General features: G+C 40.8%; 2 protein-coding genes across 45 annotated transcripts in view; one reads left to right on the plus strand and one right to left on the minus strand.

Moving 5' to 3' along the window:
- BPTF (bromodomain PHD finger transcription factor) overlaps positions 1-9,225 on the plus strand; it is a 126,244-nt gene extending 117,019 nt beyond the window's left edge. For 37 of the 41 annotated variants that reach the window (XM_039859374.1, XM_039859372.1, XM_039859375.1 and 34 more), the window contains 2 exons: positions 1,840-2,026; positions 7,099-7,572. In XM_039859374.1, coding sequence (XP_039715308.1) covers positions 1,840-2,026; positions 7,099-7,135 — 224 coding nt within the window. In that variant the 3' untranslated portion in view covers positions 7,136-7,572. Of the gene's footprint in view, positions 1-1,839; positions 2,027-6,340 lie in introns of all 41 variants that reach the window. The other 4 variants (XM_039859370.1, XM_039859376.1, XM_039859369.1 and 1 more) reach the window with 2 other exon arrangements.
- Positions 9,226-12,101: 2,876 nt separating this feature from the next.
- Positions 12,102-18,986, minus strand: CUNH17orf58 (chromosome unknown C17orf58 homolog). 4 transcript variants are annotated; one of them, XM_039859413.1, is made up of 7 exons: positions 18,879-18,986; positions 18,607-18,703; positions 17,463-17,570; positions 16,928-17,028; positions 16,717-16,785; positions 13,652-13,843; positions 12,102-13,024 (listed from the first exon to the last, which is right to left on the minus strand). In XM_039859413.1, exons 3-7 carry the CDS (start codon positions 17,543-17,545, stop codon positions 12,834-12,836), a joined length of 636 nt encoding a protein of 211 aa, XP_039715347.1. In that variant the 5' UTR covers positions 17,546-17,570; positions 18,607-18,703; positions 18,879-18,986; the 3' UTR covers positions 12,102-12,833. The 4 variants fall into 4 exon arrangements, with proteins under 4 accessions (XP_039715347.1, XP_039715346.1, XP_039715345.1 ...); XM_039859412.1 differs by lacking the exon at positions 18,879-18,986 and having other exon boundaries at positions 17,463-17,567; positions 18,607-18,861; XM_039859411.1 differs by lacking the exon at positions 18,879-18,986 and having other exon boundaries at positions 18,607-18,861.
- Between the last annotated feature and the right edge of the window lie 4,309 nt (positions 18,987-23,295).

The raw sequence follows: 23,295 nt of genomic DNA on the forward strand, positions 1-23,295 counted from the left end.
ATAAGTGAAATCATATGGTATCCATCTTTCTCTGGCTGATTTATTTCACTCAGCATAATCTCTAGGTCCATCCATGTCATTGCAGATGGTAGGATTTCATTTTTTTAATGGCATATGATAGTTTTTAACATTTTGGATTCACATCTATTAATCATCATAAATTCTGCCTTTGGAGTCATACTTTTAGCCCTTTTCCCTACCCAAGTTTGTAAATCACCTGTATGTTCATTCTCCTAATACTTTCTTTTAAGAGATAACTAATTAAGTTGGAACCGTAAAATGTCCAAGCACTACTTATATACTTTATTAAAACTAGTCAGGCTTTAAGTACCTGGAACTTAAGTATGAAAATGATAATATTCTGATGTGATGTGTTATATTAAGCTTTCACTCTTTTCTGTACAACTTAAATAACCTACACAGAATAATAGATGTGTCCAGATTGTGCTTAGAACTTAATCACCAGGCTGTAGGTACATTTTTGCAGTTGTTCTTGTTTACACAGTTTTCTCTCTACCTATAGAGACTGAACCTATCAAAGATGTGCGTGCATGCGTTAAAACATATGTAACATAAAATTTGCCATTTTAACTATTTGCACAATTTAGTGATTAATTATATTCACAGTGTTGTATCTTTTTGTACCTTTTATGGTTTTAATTTCTGACCTAAACTTTTAATCCACCGAGAATTATTTGGGCTTAAAATGTGAGGTAGAATTTTTTTTCTCCAGATATGTAGTCAGTTGCCCCAGCTCAATTTTTTAATGAATTCCTCCTTCTTCTGCTTATATGAATTGACATGCTCAACATTATGAAATTCTTATACTTAATAAAGTTAGGTCTATTCCTACTTTGAATTTGGTTCCATTAATGTTTGTGTCATCCTGCATAGTGCCGCATTTTTCATTATCACAACTTTATATTTTTTAATATCTAAGTTTTCTCTCCTTTTATTTTTCAGATGTTTCTAAGATATTCTTAGACTTTTATTTTTTGACTTTTCTCAAATTCTAAAATGATCATTGAAATTAGTTTAGAATTGTGTTATCTACCCGTGAATCCTAGATTGATTTGAGATCACTGGCCTTTTACTCTCCCAAAATTTTAGGTAAAACTATGTGGAATTTTCTTTCAAATACGACTTTCTCCTGGGACCTAATGTTATTTCATGTAGCTTTTAGCTCATTAGTATATGCCAAAGCAATAACCTAATGATTTTTGTCATTTCTGCACACTACCTGTACTATTACATACTAATATTTTTATTTATATCAGCTAATATTTTCCTTTAAGTTAATTCAAGTATACATTTCATATTACCACCACCATAAGCGGTGAGTCACTATTACTTGTAATACAAAATAACAATAAAAATGAATAAAGAAAACAAAATGTTATCAAGTCTAATACAAGGATTACAGACCCATAGATTTTGTTCTTAATTCCAGTTATCCCCCTTCACTTTGTGCACATCATATACTTAATAGTTTGCATGTGAAAATGTGTTATACTTGAGTATGTATTGATCACGTCGGTGTGGCTGCCTTTATTTCAAACCAATTGAATAAAGAGCTGTTCTCTGTAGTTAACTGATAGTTAAAAAATAAATACCTTCTTTAACAGTAGCCTTACATATTAGATCCCCAATCAAAACCAAAATTGGAGAAGTGCTCCTGTTTTCTTCATGAATTGCTAAATAGTCCTCAGTGGTTAACCAGCTTCGTTCCAGGATTGCTCGTATAGGAAGTACATATTCTTATTATTCAGGACTGTGGGCAATAGTCACATTGGAGCAGCCTTAAAGTTTTGAAAATGTTTTACATTTTGTGTTTTTAAGACCTCGCCACCATGGAAGAAAGAATACAAAGACGATATTATGAAAAGCTGACGGAATTTGTGGCAGACATGACCAAAATTTTTGATAACTGTCGTTACTACAATCCAAGTGACTCCCCTTTTTACCAGTGTGCAGAAGTTCTTGAATCATTCTTTGTACAGAAATTGAAAGGATTCAAGGCTAGCAGGTGAGTGGGCGTGTTCAGTGTTCTGAATGAATTCAGCTCCTCAAGCTCTTTACACTGTTCTAAGGAACCAGCCAGTGCAGTTTATGGTGCATTTGAGTCTTAAAATCAAGAATCTAAAAAAAAATAAAATAAAATTTCAAGACTCTAGCACTATGTTATAATGTCAAGGACAAGAGGACAGACTCAATAATGAGAAATTGCCAAGTTTGTGACCTGCTTCAAATTAAAGTCATGTTTTAAAATTCAAAAAGCATTTATCAAATGCTTACAGAATGCAAGATGCTATCATAAATGCCATAGGGCACACACAGGGAGGGATACTGTAAGACGGAGCCCTTGCTCTCGATGTGTTTACAGAAGTATAAAAATGACTGTTTTATAGGGGAAGAGCACGAAGGGGGCATTTAAGGACTTTCTCCTTATTTTATGTTTGCTCTATCTTTGAAATCATAAAATGTTTATTTTTCTGGACAAAACTAGACTTTAAGTCCACAGACCTTTTCTTTGAACCTCTAGTAACGTAAAAGCATTGAGCGACTTTACATGATATGTACATGTTGACTTTCATCACTTCCGTTTCTGAACCTCAGCCCCCTTCTGAAGCCCACGACTTCCCTTCCAGCAGAAGCCCATCTTCCATTCCTGTGGCAGCTGCCACCACTCTGTAGCCCCTGAGATTTGTTATTCACCATCCACCAACCCACAAGTTTGATTGTCCCTAGATATTCAGATTGGGTGGATGTCGGCTGGGTTGGGGCCTGGTCCTCTGTGTTATCTGATGAACTCCCATGGGACTCTGCACACCAAAGTGTAAGAACCAGTGCTCTACTTAGTAATTTTCCCTGGAGGAAAATCTGTACGGTGTTTTGTCTCTCTTCTCCTGTAGCAAGGTATATCAAGAACTGCATTTTAGAGTTAGTTTACGTAAACTAAAAATTAAGGACAAACCCAGCTGAAGTATCCAGTTACCTTCTCAGCAAAGGAATCAAAAACCACAGGCAAGGAAGGAGGGAAAGCAGGTATGTAGGCCGTCAGGCTGTAGACCAAGAGCCAAAAAGCCTTACAGAACTCTAAAACTTTCCCATTTTTATCATCCTCTATTAACCCCTTAGCTGTAAAACTTAAAATGGAAGAGGGCTTACTCAATATGACAGAATCCCCAGAAAAATAATAATAAAGGAATAAAGAGATAAACTCAGAATAGTGAACAGAAAGAATATGGTAGAAGTTAGCTAATGAGATTTCAACAGATTCTGGAATACAGAAAGCAGATGGAAGAGGACTGATTGAGGCCAGACGAGCCACAACCCAGACTCCTTCTAGAGGGCTCTTCAAACAGGTGACAGCTTACTGTTCAGTAGAAGCACAGAGAGCCTCCAACACACAGATGCTGAAATAGAATTGAAGGCAAGAGAGAAGGGAAAAGGGAGGGACGAACTGAAGATCTGTATAGATGCTCCACACCTTAACGATAGGGTTGCATCCTAGTAAGCCCGTTGTAAGTTGAAGATAGCGTATGTCAGAAATGCATTTAATACACCTGACCTGCTGAACAGCATACCCTAGCCTCACCCATCTCTACTGAATGCCTATTGCTTGGGCACCATTGGAAAGTTGGAATATCGTTAAGTCAAATCATGGCAAGTTGGGAACCTTCTGTGTATGAGCTAGTCACCTTCCCTGATCCCTGTATGCAGACCTGTGTAGGAACCCGAGGAACTGGAAGAACATAGCATTCTATAAAGAAATGGAATACACCCTCTGCAGAGAACCGGACCCAGAGTAAAGTCTCCTGACCTCTGAAGGGCCTAGTCCCCAGCCCCCTTATCCTAAAATTATGGCTCGCAACATAGATAATGTGTCCACTCCTGCCCCCAAGGGATATAATGTCTGGAGACTTTTTTTCTTTTTTTGGTCACACTTGGAGCTGGGAAGTGGCACTGGCATCTAATAGGTAGAAAGAGACTAGAGATGCTGCTGAACATCCTACACTGCACAGGACAGCCCCCCATAACAGAGACATCCAGCCCCAAAATGTCAATAGTGAGACTGAGAAACCATGACCTAACGCAGAGCCTTCCGAGCAGCAGGCCCCACCCCGTACACCGGACTCTCCAGGCACCGTCTATCCTCACATGTGAACAGACAGCCAGGGACAGCAGATAGAAGGAAGCCTGCGGTGTAAGAGAAAGGTCCAGGTGTCCAGAGCGAGCTTTACAAAAACAGGCCTCAAAATCATGGCCCGAGAAAAATGTGAGAAGATGCTGCATCCACAAAATGGTGAACCGGATATTAGGAATAAAAAACAATCTGAGAAAAAGGAGTGATTGGAACAAATCTAAAGTTATTGCAAGCAGGAAAGTTAAAATCAGGAACTTTCTTAGTATAGAGAACAGAAAGACGAGATGAAAAATGTGAAAGAAAAAATGTTATAGAGTATCCAATATTCTCTTAATGGAAATTCCAGAAAGGAACAGAAAAGACAGAAGAGGATGTTTTCAGAAGACTAATAAAAGAAAAATTTCCTGAGCTGATGAGAGGCACAAGACTTCAGATCCAAGTAAAACAGTCATTCACTCTGCATATGGTTGAGACCCTGCTGCAAGTCAGATACCGAACGCAGCAGTGAATGAAACAAGCTCCTCTCTGTAGGCCTTTCCTTTTGTGAGGTGGGCAAACAGGGCAGCGGGTCGGGGCTATGTGGGATGGTGAGGAAAATTGATAAACAAAATAAACCAGCTGGGCAAATGGAGAAAACTCCACCCCACATATATATCGCTGTACAATTTCCAGATGCCAAGGATAAAAGAGTTTCTAAACAGGGTAAAACAGACAACCTACAAAGCAATGAGAATTAGACTGGTCAGGTAGCAGACTTTTCTTTAGCAACATGGAATGCTAGAGGATTATGGAGAGTAAATTCAAAAGTTTGAGGAAAAATTCTTTTCAACCTAGAAGTCTGTGTCCAGCCAAGCAATCAAGTGTAGAGGCATTTAAAAAATAAATACATTTTTTTAGTCACATAAGAATTCAGGGCCTCCTTTCCATGCATCCTTTCTTAGCAAGTTATTTTAAGATGTGTATTAGCAAAATGAGCAAATCAAGAAAACAAGACCTCAGATCCAGGAAACGAAGTTCAAGAAAGCAGTGGGGATTACTCTGACCCAGGGCGACATTTGTACAGAGGCCTATGCAGCAAGCAGTCCAAATCAGAGAAAGAGTGGAGTACACTCCCCTGAGGGGTGGGCGGGGGGAGAAAAAAAGATAATGTGTTTAAGAATGTAAGGAGAGAAAATGAAAAATAATTAGCAACTCCACGAAAGTTGTATAGGAATGCCGAGAATGCCCTCTTAGCAGAGGAGGGGGTGCTACAGAGAAAAATATCTCCTAATCTTAATTAAATACTACATTGATTTATATCTTTTCAGAATCAGCCTAGAGACAAAGCATAGAAAAATTTAATGTAAAATGATAGGGAAATAAAGCTCGCGACTCAAGCAGGGAAGTCGGAGAACGGTTACGTGAGCTCAGTTCTCATTTGCTGTAACAGGATTTTAAAACAGTGTAAAGTTGATAAAACGAACAGCAGTATAACAACTCTTAACTACTTAAGAACTGAAACGTCAAAGTGATTGATCCTAGGGAGCCTGGACTTCAGATTAAGTAAAGATAGGACAGAGGACCACAATTTATTATAAGCTTCTCCATGCTTTTGATTTATGCTTCCGGCAGTTATTCCTCTGATTACATTTTTTAAATTGCCTTTTTTTTTTTCCCCCCCTTGTCTTGGTTGGTAGGGTGGTAGCTGGGAGATTAAAACCCCACCCTGGCGCCAAGCTCGCAGGCAGACCCCGATGGGGGTGTTAGCAGCACTGGTGAAGGTCAGGAAAGCCAGCGGAGAGCGTGGGCTTGTGGCGACTAAGAGCTGGGAGAGGGGAGGGGCCCAGAGGCTGGATCTGCCCAGGAGAGAGGCCACTGAGGACAGCTCGCCACCTGCTTGTCTCATGTCACTTTTTATTACATTCGAGTTTACATAACTCATTAATGAACATGGGAACCAATTGAGAAGTTTGCTCAATTCCGCTTTTAAATAAAATCGAAGAGATGTTAGGGAATTTTTGTTGATTTTCAGAATTAAAGCAGAATGAAACACATGTAGCCAATCATTGAAATTTGATTTATTTATGGATTTTCAGGGTTTCCTTTGTCATATTTTCCCCCATTTTTATGATCTCCAGCATTATTTGCAAATTATATTCATTACTTTGTTATAATTCATCATTTATATCATCCATGTTCTTTCTTTTCTTACAGATTGTGATATCTTTAGTCTGAATTTTTAACTGGAATCAGAACTGGATGTTGGGGTCATTCTTTTATTGTACCACGTGATTACCTAATTCAAAATTGCCCCCCAAAAGTTCAGATTAGTTAATATAATTTTTTAATGTTAAAAAAAGATGTATAGTAATAAACACTTTATTCTAGCAGCCATGTTAATGTATTTAAGAATTGTAAACTCCTGAAATACTGTATTTATATACACTATTGCAGTAGAACATACTTTGACTTAGTCCTGGTAACTGTACAGAATTTGGTTTACTAACAAAAGTTGTGAATAAAACTGTGAAACTAGAAAGGAGACTTTCTGGACTTTAATAGAAAAATGTGATTTTAATATTGCTATTTCTCTTCTTTTAACATAATTTTTTCCCTTCATATTCCCAGTGTAAATAAGCACGTGCGTATACACACACACATCTTTTACTGCAATGGTGATACTTCTGTAAATGTCTCTATTTGTTCCTTTGGCTAAAAATGTAATTTTTTTTAGACAAATATATATATTTTTCAATATGGCTTTTCTTAGTGAACTATCATGTTTAGTGTACAGTGAAGATTTTTAATATTATAGGTTTAAAAATTCATACTTGTTCTCATACATTTGCTCACAAGGGTAAAAGGAAAGAACATGGCTGCTTCCCCCAGACTGACCTTGGCATCCACATAAAGCATCATTGTTTTCAAAAATGAAGGGTGCTTAATTGTTCCCTTTTTTCTGTATTCTGTAGGTCTCATAACAACAAACTGCAGTCTACAGCTTCTTAAAGTTCAGCGTGTTAACCTAAACTTAAACACAGCAAGAATCTGGTTGTCTGAACTATTTTAAATTAAGGAGCCAGATGTTTTTAGTCAGGTTATCCTGACAAGACTTGACCTAAACTTCGTTTTTATTGGTCATAACAGTCCAATTATATTCTTGACCAATTTTGTCCAACGGACAAGGGAAAAGCAAAGTCAACGACACCATTATCTTGTCAAGATCAAATGGTTTTACTATTGTGGCAGAAGCGGGAAAACTTTGTTTATTGAAAAAAAAAAAAAGAAAAAAGAAAGCAAGAAAAAAAGATAATATGGGGTCAAGTGTAACTCCATGGAAATGCCACGTCTGCTCTTCAGTGAAGAAGCTGGTTTAGAGTCTCACAGAAAACTTTTGACTGTATTTATTTATTGTTGCAAAAAAAAGACGCTTTTTTATTGCTGCCCTCATTTGTCAGCTAATTATTTTTTCTTATAAAATCCAGCCCCGGTTACATGTAATCCATTCTGTATCTTATCATGATTCCTGTAGGTAAAAGTACAAGACGACCTCTAGATGTCTTTTCTTTCTATGAAAGGAGCTGCTATGTACACATGTGCACACACACACACACACACACACACACACACAATACACACACACACAACTGGGAATCAACAATGAGTTTATTGTTCATGGTAGATAAAAATTAAGCTTGCATAAAGGTTGGGCTAAGTGGTCCTGGACTACAGACTGTTGCCTTGAATATAAAAGTACAATTTGTCATTTACTCTGCACCAGGCTAAAATGAGTAAAATCTATTTGAAGGTATCTTGTTTGTAAACATTTGTCAGATTCTAATTTTTTTCTTTTTGTATTAAAATTCAACTATGGATGTATATGAAACAAAATAAATGGAGATCATTTTTCTCCCACAGATGGTGTCTTTGAATGTGCGCTAATGATTATCTGTGAGCCTTTAGGGGAAAGGGAGGGCTGCAACGTAAATAAAAGGCAGAAGAATCTAATCGTACCTGGGTTTGTCCAGGCTGGTAGTGGCCCTTCATATTATAATTCCCAGCCCACTGTCATCACGTCAAAGAAAAAATCTTCAGGGGTGCTAGTCCTGTTGCATCAGTTGATTGTACTAATAAAAAAGGTAATGTGACAAAATGCACGTTGCCTTCATCCGTATGTTAAAGTTACAGACAGCTACTTATATCTTATGAAGGGCATTTTTTTTAGATGACATCATCTTTTTAAAACTTTTTGTTGGTTGAGTCATTTGGAGTATTTTCCCACATAAGGAAAAGTAGTGTAAGCAGTAGGAAGAACGATGGAAAAAGAGGAAGGTGTATCTTGCATGTTTTCCCTCAGCGTTCTAACCTTCCACTGAATCACGGCATTGTAGTGATAGCTTCTAGAAGATCTGCCATGGTTGGTTTATGCAGCTTTGCAAAAATTTTACACTAATTCATATTAGCTTTGTCCTACCAAGTTCTGGAATTTATCTAATTATTGTTTTTAAAAAGTTTCCTTCTGTTTAATATCACCCTGCTATGCAAAACCTTTCCCAGACCATAGTTTCTTAAAAGAAAGATGTTGCCACAGTTCCCAGTTCTTATTACAGGCTCAGGTGTACAGGTTATTCTGGGTTAATTTTATCTAATGAAGCCCATTCCTTTTTGTACATAAAAATGTCACTTAAATCTATGCTTACAAACTAAAGAGACTAGTTGCTCAATACAGACACATGGAAACAGTTTTTGCTTAAAATATTAACATGGAAGTAGTCAAATATAGGTTATTTTGTCCTTTTACTTTTTGAAAAAATGTTACATATTGTATGCACTGTGCTGATGCAAGAATCCTACCTTTTATTGAATTATAAAATTTATTCTGCATCTCATCACATCACAATATTTCTGTACTATTTATTCACATATATAGATATATATGGGCTTAGTCATTTAAAACTTGTTGCGGCAAGAACTTTCCTACCTGTAGGCAATAGATTGCTATGTTTTTAACAGATTGTGGCAAATTCTAAACAGCTATTCTTTTTGTACGTAATAGGACATTTCATCTAGAAAAATAAAATAATGTTTTTGACATTGGATTTGGTGCAGTTTCTAATGAAACAGTGGTTCGTTGGTTGATATATATTTTCTGTAGCTGTTGGCATTGCCAAATTGTACGCAAAAGGTAAATTTTATGGGAATCCTGACCGCGAAGGTGTTAATTTCACGTGTGTATTTACTATTATAAAGCATTTTGCAATTTCTATCACCATATAAATACTTAAGATATGTTATAGTTTTAGCAACTACAGAGCTTTAGTCTTCCAAAAGTAATTTTTGAAAAACATATTCTTATAACACATAGGGAGTTTCAAAAGCTGCTTTTCTATGAGTATCCTTTGATAAGCTGCTGCTGTTCAATAAAATACACATACTACAGCTATTCTGCTTTCAGGAATCCAAGTAGTAGAATGCACATTTGTGACACCATTAGGATTTTTCTACCCAGTCTTTGGGCTTGTATATCTATTTGCATCAGTAGATTTCCTTGGCTAAAGGTATTTTCGATGCTTATGTTTCATCTGCCAAATTCATAATCCCCGGAACTATTTCATAAAAAGTATTTTCATAATACTGGTAAGGCTTTTTTTTCACCTATCCAATTTCAACAGGACTTGTATTTCATTAATGTCCTGCAGCCGGTTAAAAAAAAACTTGTGAACTTTTAGAGATATTTTCTAAAGTAAAACAATTTTGTATATTACGAATGGCCTGGAGCGTTACTTAGAGACACTGGTATTTGCTATTTGTAATCCACCTTCCTAGAAACTGCAAATAAAAGTTATTTCCCTATTTCTGTTCATTTCTAGTAGGCAAAATCCCTGCATTTTTGTGTATTTCTGATATTCAAGAGCCAGCCCAGTGACCTTTTAAATCTGCACACTTACAGACTGAGCTGGACAGCGCTACATGATTACTGCGGTACTCACCGTTTTCATGGCTGAGGCCGCTACCCCTGAGTCTCAGCTTTCTAGTTCTGAAACGATGGTGGTATCTCATGGGCGAAGTGATGCCAAATAAGTATGGGAGGCAGGTGAGGGCAGAGCCCACTGAGAAGTATTTTTTAATAATTTGAAATATTCAGAGGTATTTCGAGGTACTTAGAATAAGATACCAAAAAGACATTTCTTAAAGGAGCACACATCCCACTTGATCCAATTTGGACCAAACAACTGAAGAAATAAGCTATATTTTTTAAATGATGAAGTCCTGATCCTGAAATTGAGGTGGTGTATTATAGGTGTCAGGTCAGTTTTTTAGGGGGGTGTGTGTGCGTGCATGCATGTATGTGTGTTTGATCAACCTTAAAAATGATTTTTAGAGAAATGAGGCTAAATGATATTTTTAAAAGACAGTAAAAAGGTAGTACCAAAACATATATATATGTTTTATAGACCTTTCCCTACCGAAAGAAAAACAAGTACTTTTCTTCCCTGGAATTCTAGCAGCTTAATGCAAAGGAAGGAGGGTCACTAATGAGTTAGTCCCATGAGGGACTATTCGGTGTGCACAGATTCCTTTGGAGCACAAATCCATGTGCTAAAACATCAATAGGACAAAAGGGTTAGGAACTACAATGAATTTGCTAATAAAAATTTTCCATAAAATTCAAGACTGTATCCCAACATGCTGAATATTGAAAAGGAGGTTCCTCCCCTCTTGCTCACCTAGAGTCCCAGGCAGTTGTCACTGCTTCCTGTGCACGTCCCCAGGCCCACCACTGCTGTGGCTCCTGAGAGCCTCACTGGACTCCCATTACAAACCTGGCCTTAATTTTAACGAAGTTTCTAAAAAGCTGGCCTGCTGCTTTGCCAGGGTATACATGCTAATTGTATGGCCAAGGAGCACACAGACCACAGAGTTTTGGCATATTTTGTGCATTTTCCAAAACTTACCAGAAACTTGAATGTTATTAAATCAGTCTAATCAAACCCTAACCCTCAGTCTATGTAAAAGTGATTTTTCCCCCTTCTCTTTTAAACCAGAGCTAGTTAAACTATGCTCAAACATCTGACCAACCAATAATTTATCTATTTGGCCATTTTATTTTCCTCACCATGTTACTCAAGATCACCATTTAGCCTTGTGACATTCAAAAATTCAGCTTTGATTTTTGTGACTGGTGCTACTTATGTCAGAAGTAATTTTTAACTTAAAAAAAAAAAAAACTAGCCTAGAAGCTCTTCATTTGCTAATACTGCCAATAGTTTGTAGTTGTAATAGTGCAGTTGATGCCCAAGAAGCAATTCTAGTATGATTTTTAATAAGTTTGGGCAAGACTCATTTTTGGAAAATTCTCCAAAAGTCCCTCAGTAATGCTTTAACCACAGAATAGTCAGACCTCTCAACTTTCACCTCTTTGCCCCAAGTCTGAGACGAATAAGGTAACTATCTCCCATGACAATCTCATGTTATGTCTTAGGCTATTGCTACTTGCTTCCCATGAAATCTCTAGAGTCCTGTACTGGTGTCCTATAGGTATATTCAGTGCTTCTGTATGGCCATTAAAGACGGTGCCATTACAGACTAAATACACTTCCCCAAGCGCATCTGCTTTAAGACCAAGTTGGCTGTTAGTCTCTCTTCAGTGCAGTTCCTTTTTATCTTGAGGCACTAATCTCCAACCGTGGATCATCAGTGTGTCTGCTCACAGTGTTTCAAAAGAACTTAAGTACAGCTTGCTCTTCTGAAAAAATATTGTTAATATCTTTGTGGACTCATATAAAATCAATATTAGATTCAGCTAGTGATTAAACCTTTTTCTGATCAACTAGCAAATGTTTAACATTCACATGTCTCCAAACTGTCATTGACTATTGGTCCCAGAGTTTTGGAGTAAGTTTGAGAAAGGCTTTTTCCCCAACAACTTTGGAGCTCAGTGAGGCTAAAAAAAAAAACCCAGGTGCATCCAAGATCTGATTTCAAGGTAAGATTTACTGCTTTACAAACACAAACATGATACTTGGTCTTAATAGAAAAATGACATCAGATACACCGAGAATATGTTTAGCATCGGGAGAGCTGCCAATTCGGCACAAAACATACATTTTTAGGAGCAGGGAGGCGTGAAAATAAACTATATCTTACATTTCGGTGCATCAGAAACGCTTGTTTAAAAAGTATTTTGCTTGAATTAAGCCCTTTAGCATTCTTTAAGTGTAAAACTTTATAACTTGGGCTCTGACCCTAATGTTTGATCTATATAATATTCCATACATATCTGACTAGTGCACTTATTGTTATGTACAGAATTTAAAATGTGATGATTTGGGTATAAAATCTGGTTTGATACATGATATAAACTATTCAAAGTTGTATATAAAATCAAGGAAATGTTTTGTGAACTATTTCTACTGAAGAATGTATTTAAATTAAAATAATTAAAAATAAACAACATGAAGTAGTGATCTGTTAACTAGACAGGTCAGTTAGCTGTGTGCCTAACTGTCACTATAGTTGAATAACTGCCACAGGGCTCAGAAGCATGCCATTTAAGAAGCATTTTGTAATTAAGTGGTAACTTCAACATTCGAGTTGGAACTATGCAACTAGTTCATAAAGGAGCCATTACATGAAGATAAACCTTTCCTGTCTTGTTGCTAAATTCCAAGTCTTTTATGATCCAGAAATGCCAGGATGGTATGATTCAAATGCATTGAGTGTGAACTGCACCTTGAACTTGCCCATCCCTTCGTCGGTTAAACCTTTTCACATAGCTGCTGCTGCTCCAGAGCAGTCCATCTCCTGGTCGGAGGCGCCCTCTGAGGACATGGAGCAGAGCTGTAGGGAGCTGCCGTCTCTTATGGTAGAGGTGGCCCATCACAATATACCTGGTGCCTGCAAAAATAAATAACCAAAACATAAATGCATAGTGTCTTTTAAATGCCATTAAATAAAAATAAAAAAATAAAAATAAAAGTAAGACTTTTAAGAAATGTCTAAGCCTGAATCTATTATCTTGGATCTCAGACACTAAACTCTCAGAAAACAGGTGGAAACAGTCTAGTAACCTTTAGAAGATAACCCGATAATCGGCCTGTTAACAGTCAATATTAGAGAACAAAGGTCCTAATCACAACTTAGCAGGATTTTCCAAAGCACATATCTAGAAAGACATGGCAGTGGGTATGGGCCACCTCCCCAACAAAGGGACTTAGCTAAACTCAGTTTAAACAGAGCCCCTTATGCATCTCTTCTGGCAACGGTGTTTCACCATGCACTCCACCTGTCAATATTTACTGAGTGCCTGCTTTGTGCCAATCAGTGATGTTCCCACGGAGGCACGGGCAGTGGGGGGCTGATGGAGCTTAAATCACAATGGCCGAAATACCTGTCGTCTAAATTCTATTCATTTTAGAATACCCCTCTCCCTCAAAAAAGTGACCAAAAGACCGAGCTGTGGCGCCCAAGTTACAAATGGTGACATAAAGTACTTATAAAAGGTGGTCAGATCAGTTTCGATACCAGGTTTAAATTCTGGACATGGCTTATTGCAACTGGAGGAGTCTAGGGCTAACATGTGGACTCGGAAGAAAAACCCGTCCGGAGTGATGTACAGGCGGTTCATCTTGTACAGCCCGTCCCGGTCCACCAGCAGAGTCACCAGCTGGATCCCTGAGCCGAGCACGTCCACATCATGCACGATTCCGTTCACTGCTGCTTTCAAAAAACAAAGTTTGGAGAAATGCATAACGCTCACTTCCTTTCCTTCCCCAGTGCGTTTTTAACACATCACGACATAGTCCACACGGGTCTGGGGCCTGCAGGATCGAGTGGGTGGGTTTCTCTAGGGTTTGGCTTAGGGTGTCCGCGTGCACAGCCGGGCGCGCTCGGCTCGGAAGGGCTCGCCCGGCAGCCGAGGCTCTGCAGCCCGGGCCCGGGAGGAGCTGCGGGGCGGGGCGGGGCTCACCGAATTCGCTCGCGCAGTAGGACTCCCGCTCGTCCAGGTCCGCCCCGCAGGCGCGCGCGCAGGGCTCCGCGCCGGCATCCGTGTCCCTCGGCGGCGACGGCGCGGGGACCGGGGGCAGCAGGGCGGCGCGCGGCCGGTTGGGGTGAGCGGGGCCGGCGTCCCGGGCGGGCGCGGGCGGCCGCACGGCTGGGAAGCGCAGGGCCCGGGCGCGCGCGCGCCGCGGGGCGTCCTCCAGCGCGGGCACGCGGCGCGGTGACGCGCGGTTCTCGGCCTGCGGGAGGCGCGGGCTCGACGGCCCGGCGGGCGCGCGCGCGGCCTCCCGGAAGCCGGCCCGGTTCTCGGCGGGCGGCGGGGGCTTCCGGCGCCGCGGGTCCGACCAGGCGCGCGGAGCGGCCTCGGAGGCCGGCTGCGCTCGCGGCCCCGGCGTCTCCTCCGCGCTCGCGCCCCCGCCGGGGTCGGGCTTCCTGTTGTGCGCCGCCGAGGCTGCAGGGAGAGAAGAGGGGAGGCGGGCGGAGGAGATGAAGCCGCGGAGCGGACGGGAGGCTGATGGGGAGAAAGAAGACACGGCCATGGGAGGGGAGGGGAGATGGGGGACAATGTAAACTTAGCTAGCACCTGCGAGAGGGGAGATGGGGAGACCGGGGGACCTGGAAGCGAAGAAAAGAGAACCGAGGGGAGGGGAAGGCGTTCAGGGGTGGGACGCCTCACTTTCTGGTCCCTTTCATAGGCCCCAAAGAGAGACAGATAAGGGTTTTGCCCTCTTAAGAATGAGGCCAACTGAGAAAAATCCTCTCACCACGTGGGAACATTTCATTTTGTTAAGGAACCTTTTCAAATCTATAGCTTTTAAAATTGCAACCACCTGTTTGTGCTAGGACTAAAGATAACTGACAACTCTGGTTAAATAACAAACTCTTTTTGCCCTTTCGTGTGTGTGTGTAAACATCCGCCTTTTTGCTGTATACAATTTGTTGAGAAAGTACCGAGAGCAAGCCCCAGGGGGAGAGGTCTCATATTACAGGTTCTCCTAATTGTTTAAGCGCCCCTGACAACAGAACTATTTGGTTTTCCCATCCATGTTTACATTGTCATCTTGGTCTCAGCAGAATCGAGCATTTGTGGGTGGATTTTTATCTGGCTCTTGGACACCCCTTACTGTTAAACCACAGCTAAGAAAGTTTTTTTAAAGCGTGCCTGGGAGGCCCCTGGTTAAGTATAAAAGCGCACACGTCGCTTACATTTGATCCCTCCTTTGATGATGGAGAAAAAAACTCCTAAATGATAAGGCGTGAAAACAAATTTTTAAAATTATTCATGATTTTCCTCAGCTCTGAAGGCAGGTTGGTGAGCACACTTCAGCCAGCTTGGAAGCTGGGCAACTTTGCATGCATGCCCGGTCACACAGTATCAGCTCCGCGTTCGCCTGGGTCCCAGTGCCCTCCAAACAGGCACGAGAACCCGTCTGGATTTTTCTCTTTCTGTTGTTTTAACGGCTGGTTTTCAGCATTTCGCTCCTCTTGCATTGAAGAGCTTGGCAGCTCTTGCAACACTTCATTTAAAGTGATTTATCTTGCCAAACTGACAATCTCCTTTAAAATCAACTTTCACCCAGCAATAATAGCTGGTTATATAGTTCCTGTTTTTGCAGAGAGGTTGATTCTGACTCATCATGGTCAACATTGTCCCATATACAGCTGAATAAAGTTCTGGTGGCTCTCCAATTCCTGACTGTCAACTGTTGACCTCACAACTGCTTCCCCATTGATATCGCCATCTGTTGTCATGGGAAAGATGGTCCGATATTTGGGTTAAATGCCACTGAAGTCATTCCATTTCCATGTGGAAAAATAACCCAAAGTAAATTGCCCTGTGAGGTGCGGAAGCTATTTTTCCCAGAGATAGTGAATCGAACAGAACATCCCCCCAAAAGCAAAACAAAAACACCTCCCTGCAGAACAATCCCTGATTTCTTCATTCCGTCAGTAACTTATTTTCTGTTTCATGCATGGGGTGTGTGTGTGTGTGTGTGTGTGTGTGTGTGTGTGTGTGTGTGTGTGTGTGTGTGTGTGTGCGTGCGCGTGTGTTAAAGACTCAGGTGTCGCAGGGCCATTCGTTGGGGCTGCAATGAGAGGGGAGATGTGTCCATTTTCGGCTCCCTTCGCCCGCAGCCACGGCGGGCGCACGCAGCGCTGCGATCGCGGGTGGGACCCGGACGCGGGCGCACAGCGGACCCCGCGCTCCTCCGGGCGCCCGCCACCGCCGCGTCCTCCGAGCCCGGCCCGCGCGGCTCCCGAAAGGCGCGCCGCGACCCCTTCTGACACTTTCCCTGCTCTGTGATGGAGCAACTACTTAACATGCAAAGTTTTCTCCAGCCTGCCGGGTTCGCTCGAGATCATTTCAGTAGCCGAACTGGCTTCTTTCCTAAAAGGCTGCCAAGACACACAAAATCTTGGGGGACACGTTTTGCTCCCTGCAAACACGAGCACGGACCCGGTGTCTCCTCTTGCAAACTCTGACCCCCTTTCTCGTTCCGCTCTTCATTGCGCCCTCTCCCCAGTTTCCCCCACGTCCCCCCGGATCCCAGCCCCTCTCCCAGGGCTCAGCATTTCATCAATCTTACCTTTTCTCTCCGCCACTGGGGCTTCGGGAGATGATCCAATGATCAAACAGAGGAGCCACAAAGCTCTAGCTGTCATTTTTGTAGACAAGGTTCCCAGGCTCTAACACTGAGCCTGGGCTTTTTGCTCTTTCTCTCCCCCCACCCCTCTCCGCACCCCCACCCCCGTTCATGCTAATGAGGGGCAGCCTTTGGGGAAACGGGACTCACTCACTGGACAGACCATTGGAACGACACCCAGCCGCGGGGATTTCTCCCACTTCTAAGGGGGGACGAGCACATGGCCTCCCAAAGCTGTCCCCGCGAATGTCTGTCCTGTGGGTATCGATAACATCATTCCTAAACTTTAAAGCCCTGTGGGTTCGCGTCCTGGGCTGGGGGGAAGAGAGGGCGGGGTGGGAAGTGGAGAGACTATCGGTGTTAGGGGCTGAGGGACAGGGTGCAGGAGAGTGAGCGAGAGCAAGATTTTTCTAGATTAAGCCTACAGTAAATAGACAAATTAGTAGATCCTCGGGGGCAAAGATGAGTGAGACACCTTCCCAGCTCTCTTGCGATGGCTCATTTCCTCAAGAAAGGTGGATTTTTTTTTTCTTTCTTTCTTTCTAAGAAAAACTCATTCTCATTCACTGCTTAGGTATGACTTCTTGAAATGGCTCTGTATATTGGTCCTGAGCTCAGGACCCTTTCCCTCAGAGTGAACAGAAACAGCACTGACCAAAGGGAAAATAAGCTCAGCGTAGTAAACTCACAGCTTTCCCGGCACGTATCTCATGTCAACAGCTTCAAATCCGAAAGGAAGGGGAAATGCATTGAGTGAGGGCGTCTGAAGCATCTGAGCCAACCGTGAGATGCAGCTGCTAAAAGAAATAACAAACTTTTGCTGCACTAATATCTTATGTCTCAAAAATAATACTGGTAGTGGACTGACTGGATTCTGGGGGGAGCATGTTTTTAAGAAAGAAACTGGAAAGCTGGAAGGAAAACAATAGGGTGGTGAGGGGACTGGACTCCATCATGTTCAAGTTCTTTTAGAGAAACTGAGGATATGCAGCCTAGACACACAAAAACATTTGTTATATTTTGCGAAAGAACCTGTAGGTAGAAGTTATGAAGTGACAGGTTTAATTGCAATTTTAGAAAGAATATTCTAACGCCCAAGATCTCCGAGAAAACAGATGGCTTTGAAGGGTTATGACAATGATCTCCTGGCCATTTGGGGTATCCAAGAAGAAGATCATTTGGGGATACTGTAGAACAGGTTCCTGGATTAGGTGTGTTGTGTTTTGAGGGATACAGTGAGGTAAATGTGTTCATTTACAGAAGAGCTGGCTTTCTAGTCACTCACAGGCTGACAATGTGTTGGGAGGGTGTCATCATGTTCTGTAGGCTAGCCTCAGCTTGAAATCAGTTTTGGCCATGGAGCCAATTTGTGGGACCAACTCACATTAACCAAACTCATAAAAAGCAGATATATATATATATATATATATATATATATATATATCAGAATGTCATTTATCAATATGCAACAGAGATGCTATAGTAAAGATGATTCAGAGGTCTAATTCAGAAGGTTGCCTGTTGAGCACTAGATTGAACTGAAGCTGAAGGTGGGCTAATCTTCCTCATACAGGTTTTAAAAGAGCGAATTCTCTATTTCCTCAAATAAATAAATAAATAAATCCCTCCAGTCACTGCAAGGCTTAAGTACACCAGAGTCAGTACCTCCAGCCTCCGGCCACGACCAGACCAATATACTGTGAAATTCATGCTTTTGGAGACCAGTTTGTAGATGTCCTCAGATCCCCTTTTTTCACATGCTTTCTTTAAGTCAAGTGGAATAAAATTAATTAGGCTTAAGCTTTCTCAGTTACAACCACATCTCAGACATACCTGTTTGAGATTATGTTTAAGTCACCCAGATCCAATGTGAGGTGTTCCCGAAACTCTTCTGTCGCTGGAATGTTGTGAATGCCCTGGCGTCCACACCCTGAAATGTAGAGGCAGAGATCGGGCTGGGTGGCTCCCATGGGCTCTTAGAGGCTCTCGGTGGCACCAGCCTGAAAGAACTTGTCAGAGTCCAGGGCTGGGTCTTGGGCAGCCACCAGCTTGCAGATTCAGAAACCACACAGATGGTGGAAAGCACAAAGAGCTCAGAGACGGACCTATGTAAGCCAGTACACCACTCTATTAATTTACAACAGGAAATCAACTCAGGCAGACATGCATGCTCGTGTCAGCCTGGCTAGTATTCTCTTTCTATAAACGAGTCACATGGGAAGCCAAATTACCATCGTGGTGCTTGGTAATATAAACCAGAGCGCCGGAGTTCATCATGTGATTGGAATGTTTTAACGGTATTGGTTTCTCCTAGCCTAATGTGTCCATCTCCACAATAGTTATGTACACGTATCAGGTGGCAGACTCTAAGAGTCTAACGGCCTTCCTCTTCCCTGCCAATTTCTCATATTTTGAGTGAGTCCATCTGCTTAGTAAATATTTGTTGAGCATCTACTATGTGTTGTATAAGAAAGAATTTGTACCAGTATCCTGGCATGGCCTCTCCTAAAACTCTTTGAATTTCCCAAGTGATAGAAATGTCTTTGTTATTCACGAGCTTCCTGGATCACACCTGAGTTTATGCTAATGAGGTGACTCTTGGAGGGCCCTTTGCTAACTTCAGGACAGGAGCAAGTCACCAGAAAGACCAACCATGGGATTAGAGAGCCAAGACTTTGAGCCAACCCGACCTCCAGGGTGGAGATTGGTTTCACTCAGATGGCCAGTGATGGAATCCATCAGGCCTACTTATAGAAACCCCAGAGAAAACTCTGGTGCTTCCCGGCTGGTGAACACATCGATGTGCTAGGAGGGTGATGCATCCCCATGTATGGAGAGAGAACAAGGAAGCTATGCAGTTGGGCCCTCCCAGATCCCACCCTACGTGTGCCTTGATTTGTCTGGTCCTGATTTGTATCCTTTATAATAAAACTGTGAACATAGGTATAGCACTTTTCCTGAGTTCTATGAGTCATTGTAGACAACTATCAAACCTGAGGGGGATTGTGAGAACCGTCCAGATTTGTAGCCAGTTGGTCTGAAATGAGAGCAGTCTTGGGGTGGACCTGCACTAACTCCAGGTGGGGTCTGCACCAACTCCAGGTGGTTAGAGCCAGAACTGAATTGCAGTCCACCACTGGTGTCGAAATACTATGGGCCAGGGCTTGTTTTAGAAGCCAGAAATACCAGTCGTCATCATTCTTCAAAAAGACTACAACACAATTGCTTTGGTTTCCATTAGGTAAATTAGTGTCACATTCTAGTTCTGTTTCAGGACCATCTTGATTGGGACCAGGGTCTCCCCAAATCCTCAGACTTTCGCAGACAGCCCCTAGGTTTACTCCCACAGGCACTGGGCCAGGTCCTGGGATGTTAGGACATAAGTCCTCCCCTTACATGGCTCATAGACTACTGTGAGAAATAGCATTCAATTATAGTGTTAAGTGCAGTATGAAAAAGTTCTACCTGTTAGGAGTGTTCAACAGGAAGTGGAGGCCAAGCAAAGCTCCCTGTAGACAACACAGAAATTCTGGTTTGAAGAATGATTGGGGTTGACCAGGTAAACCAAGGAGGGCAGGTACTGCAGTCTGAGGCAACAGCACGTACAAAGTCATCGACGTATGGGAGAGCCTGCGCATCCAGCCAGGCAGAGCGCTGAGGAAGGCTTCCCAGGGCGAGAAGGTGCTGGAGAGCCTCGAGGCCCTGTAGACGGACCGCCCACAGATGATGGGGAGTCCCTGAGTGGTTCCGAGTAGCTGTTTTTCAATTCTTGATTTTATTTTCCTATCACTCTACAGTAATGTATAGACACGTTTGAGAATGTATAGAGAAAGGTATAGACACGATAACTACAAAATGTGGGCCTCGTCTCACCCCCAGCCCTGCCAGCAATCACTGTACCATCCCAGCCTCTTCCTTCCGGGCGCTTCCTTAGGTATCATTTTGACACAGGTGCGCGGGCCAACGTCTGCACGATTTCGGATCCTGTGTTGTTCACATGACACCACGACAGCTATGCTTCCCCACTTTACGTTTTGTGTATACAGTTTTGTATCCGGCTTTTATTTAATTAAAATTGTTAAAATAGCATTACAAACTTTTTGTAAATGTGAACTCTCATAACTGCATAACATGTTCTCATTTTAGACAAATCCTAATTTGTGAACATTTTCTGTTCACAGATTCTCAGTTTTTGCTGTTGTGACCCCATCGACAGAGGAATGGCTGTAGCATGACATAGTGGAATACTGTAGAGCCAGGTTTCTCAGACTCACCACTATTGACATTTGGGGCAGAAAATTCTTTGTTGTGTATCATAGGATATTGACCACCATCCCCGACCTTATCCACTGGATACCAATGGCACCCCCCACCTCCAGTTGTGACAACCTAAACTGTCTCCAGACATTGCCAGATGTCTCCTGGGGGAAAAAATCATGAACCATATTCATTGTTAATATAGCAATAAAAATAAATGAGCTACAATTACACAAGCGAAACATAGAAGAATCTCATAAAGACAATACTGAGTAAAAAAAGCCTAATGCAAAAGACTGCCTGCTATATAATTTTATTTCTGTAAGGTTTACAAACAGGCAAAACTAATCTATGAAGTTAAGAGTTAGGATAATCGTTATCCTCGGACGTAGGCAGTGACCAGAAAGAGTACTTAGAGTGGGGGGGATCTGCGGTATTGAAGTTTTCTAGAGCTCGACCTATGAATTTCTGATATCGTAAATAAGAAATGTTACTAGTTTATATAGTTAAATCTGTTGGGGTTTTTTTGGTGACACTTTCCATTCCTTTATAAAAGCCTACATTTATATAAATAATACATATTCATTCCAGAATAATTAGATATTACGGATAAGAAAAAAGGAAAAAATCAAATATAATCCTATTGTCTTGAAAAGATTACTATACATATTTTGATGTATGAATTCCCAGACTTTTTTCTACACATATATGTACATGTAAATACATTACATAATTTCTTTATATAAAAGTGGGATCATGGTCCATACATATTTTATGACATGGTTTCTAAATTTTTAATATGTCAACATCTTTCCATGTCAATAAGTATAGGATTCCATCATCTTTTTTTTTATGATTGAATTCCTAGACATTGAATTGCTGAATCAAAGGATATGGTAATTTCAATATTTTTGCTACAGACTTCTGAATTGTCCCCCAGATATGCTTTGTCAGTTTACACAGACCAGTGATTGGCACAGGCATGCAATAATGCCTGTTTCTCCACATTGAGATAGCAAATCATCATTATTTGATATCTATGCTGTTTTAAAGAGGTTTTTCTTTTAAGGTTTTCCTTTTTTAAATTTACATTTCTTTGATCGCTGGTGATATTGTATACTTTTTCATAGATTTATTGGCCATTTGGCTTTCTTTTGTTAATTTCCTGTTCGTATTCCTTGTTTATTTATTAGGATGTTCTTATTTTCCTTTATGACTTTAAGAACTATTTATACCCTAAGAATTTTAACCCTTTGTCCATTATATATATATTGCAAATATTTTCCTACAGAATTTTACTTGGTTTTTAACTTCTTAGTGACTTTTTGGCCATAGAACTTTTAAATTTTGTATAGTGCAATCCATTGTTTAATTAACAATGTCCCTGGTTGCTTTTGCCATGCTTCGAAAGACTTTCTCAAACTCAAATTTAAAAATGTTTACATATATGTATATAAATAAATTAACCTATATTTTTCTAGTGCTTATTGTTAAATCATGATTCCATCTGGAATTTATTTTGGTATGTAGTATGAGGTAAGAATCTAATTTTATTTTTTTTCTCAAATAACTAGGAAGTTGTCTAATCCAATTGGCAAGTAAATCCATCCTTTCCCAAAGTCGAGATGTCACCTTTAACACAGAGAGTGTTAACTTATAGTAAATGTAGGTCTATTTCTAGACTTTCTACTCTAATCTCTTATTCCATCTGTTTCTTCACATGCCTGTATGCCCAGAGTGAAGCATTGTTATAACTATCATGGTGTTACAATGTATCTTTCTTTCCAAAACTTACTTAGGCTATTACAATGATTTTTCCAAAGTGAATTATAGAATTACTCTGCTGAATTTTAAAATCCTATAGGATTTTTTTTTAATTTTTCTTAAATGTATAGATGAATTTATAAAGGAATTGACAGCTTTTCTGTACTCTTTCTGTCCATGAAAATGAGATACCTCTACATTTCTTTGAGTCTTCTTTTCCTGTGTCAGAATATTTTCATGTTCTTCATCTAAGCACTAAACATTTCTTGTTAAATTTATTTCCTGGGTATTTTATATTTTTAATATAATATGGAAAGGGTCATTTTCCCTTCACATTTTCTAACTGGTTTTGGTAGGTGTATAGAAAAGCTACTGATTTGTGTGTATATTCGTATTTACCTCTTTACATCCCAATTTGTGTATGTCCAAAAATATTCCAAACTATTTTTAATTAATTCCTTTGAGTTTTCCCAGTAGAAAACCATATACTTTATAAATAAT

This window comes from Pteropus medius, unplaced genomic scaffold (genome assembly GCF_902729225.1).
Source record: "Pteropus medius unplaced genomic scaffold, Ma_sr-lr_union100, whole genome shotgun sequence".
Taxonomy (NCBI): domain Eukaryota; kingdom Metazoa; phylum Chordata; class Mammalia; order Chiroptera; family Pteropodidae; genus Pteropus; species Pteropus medius.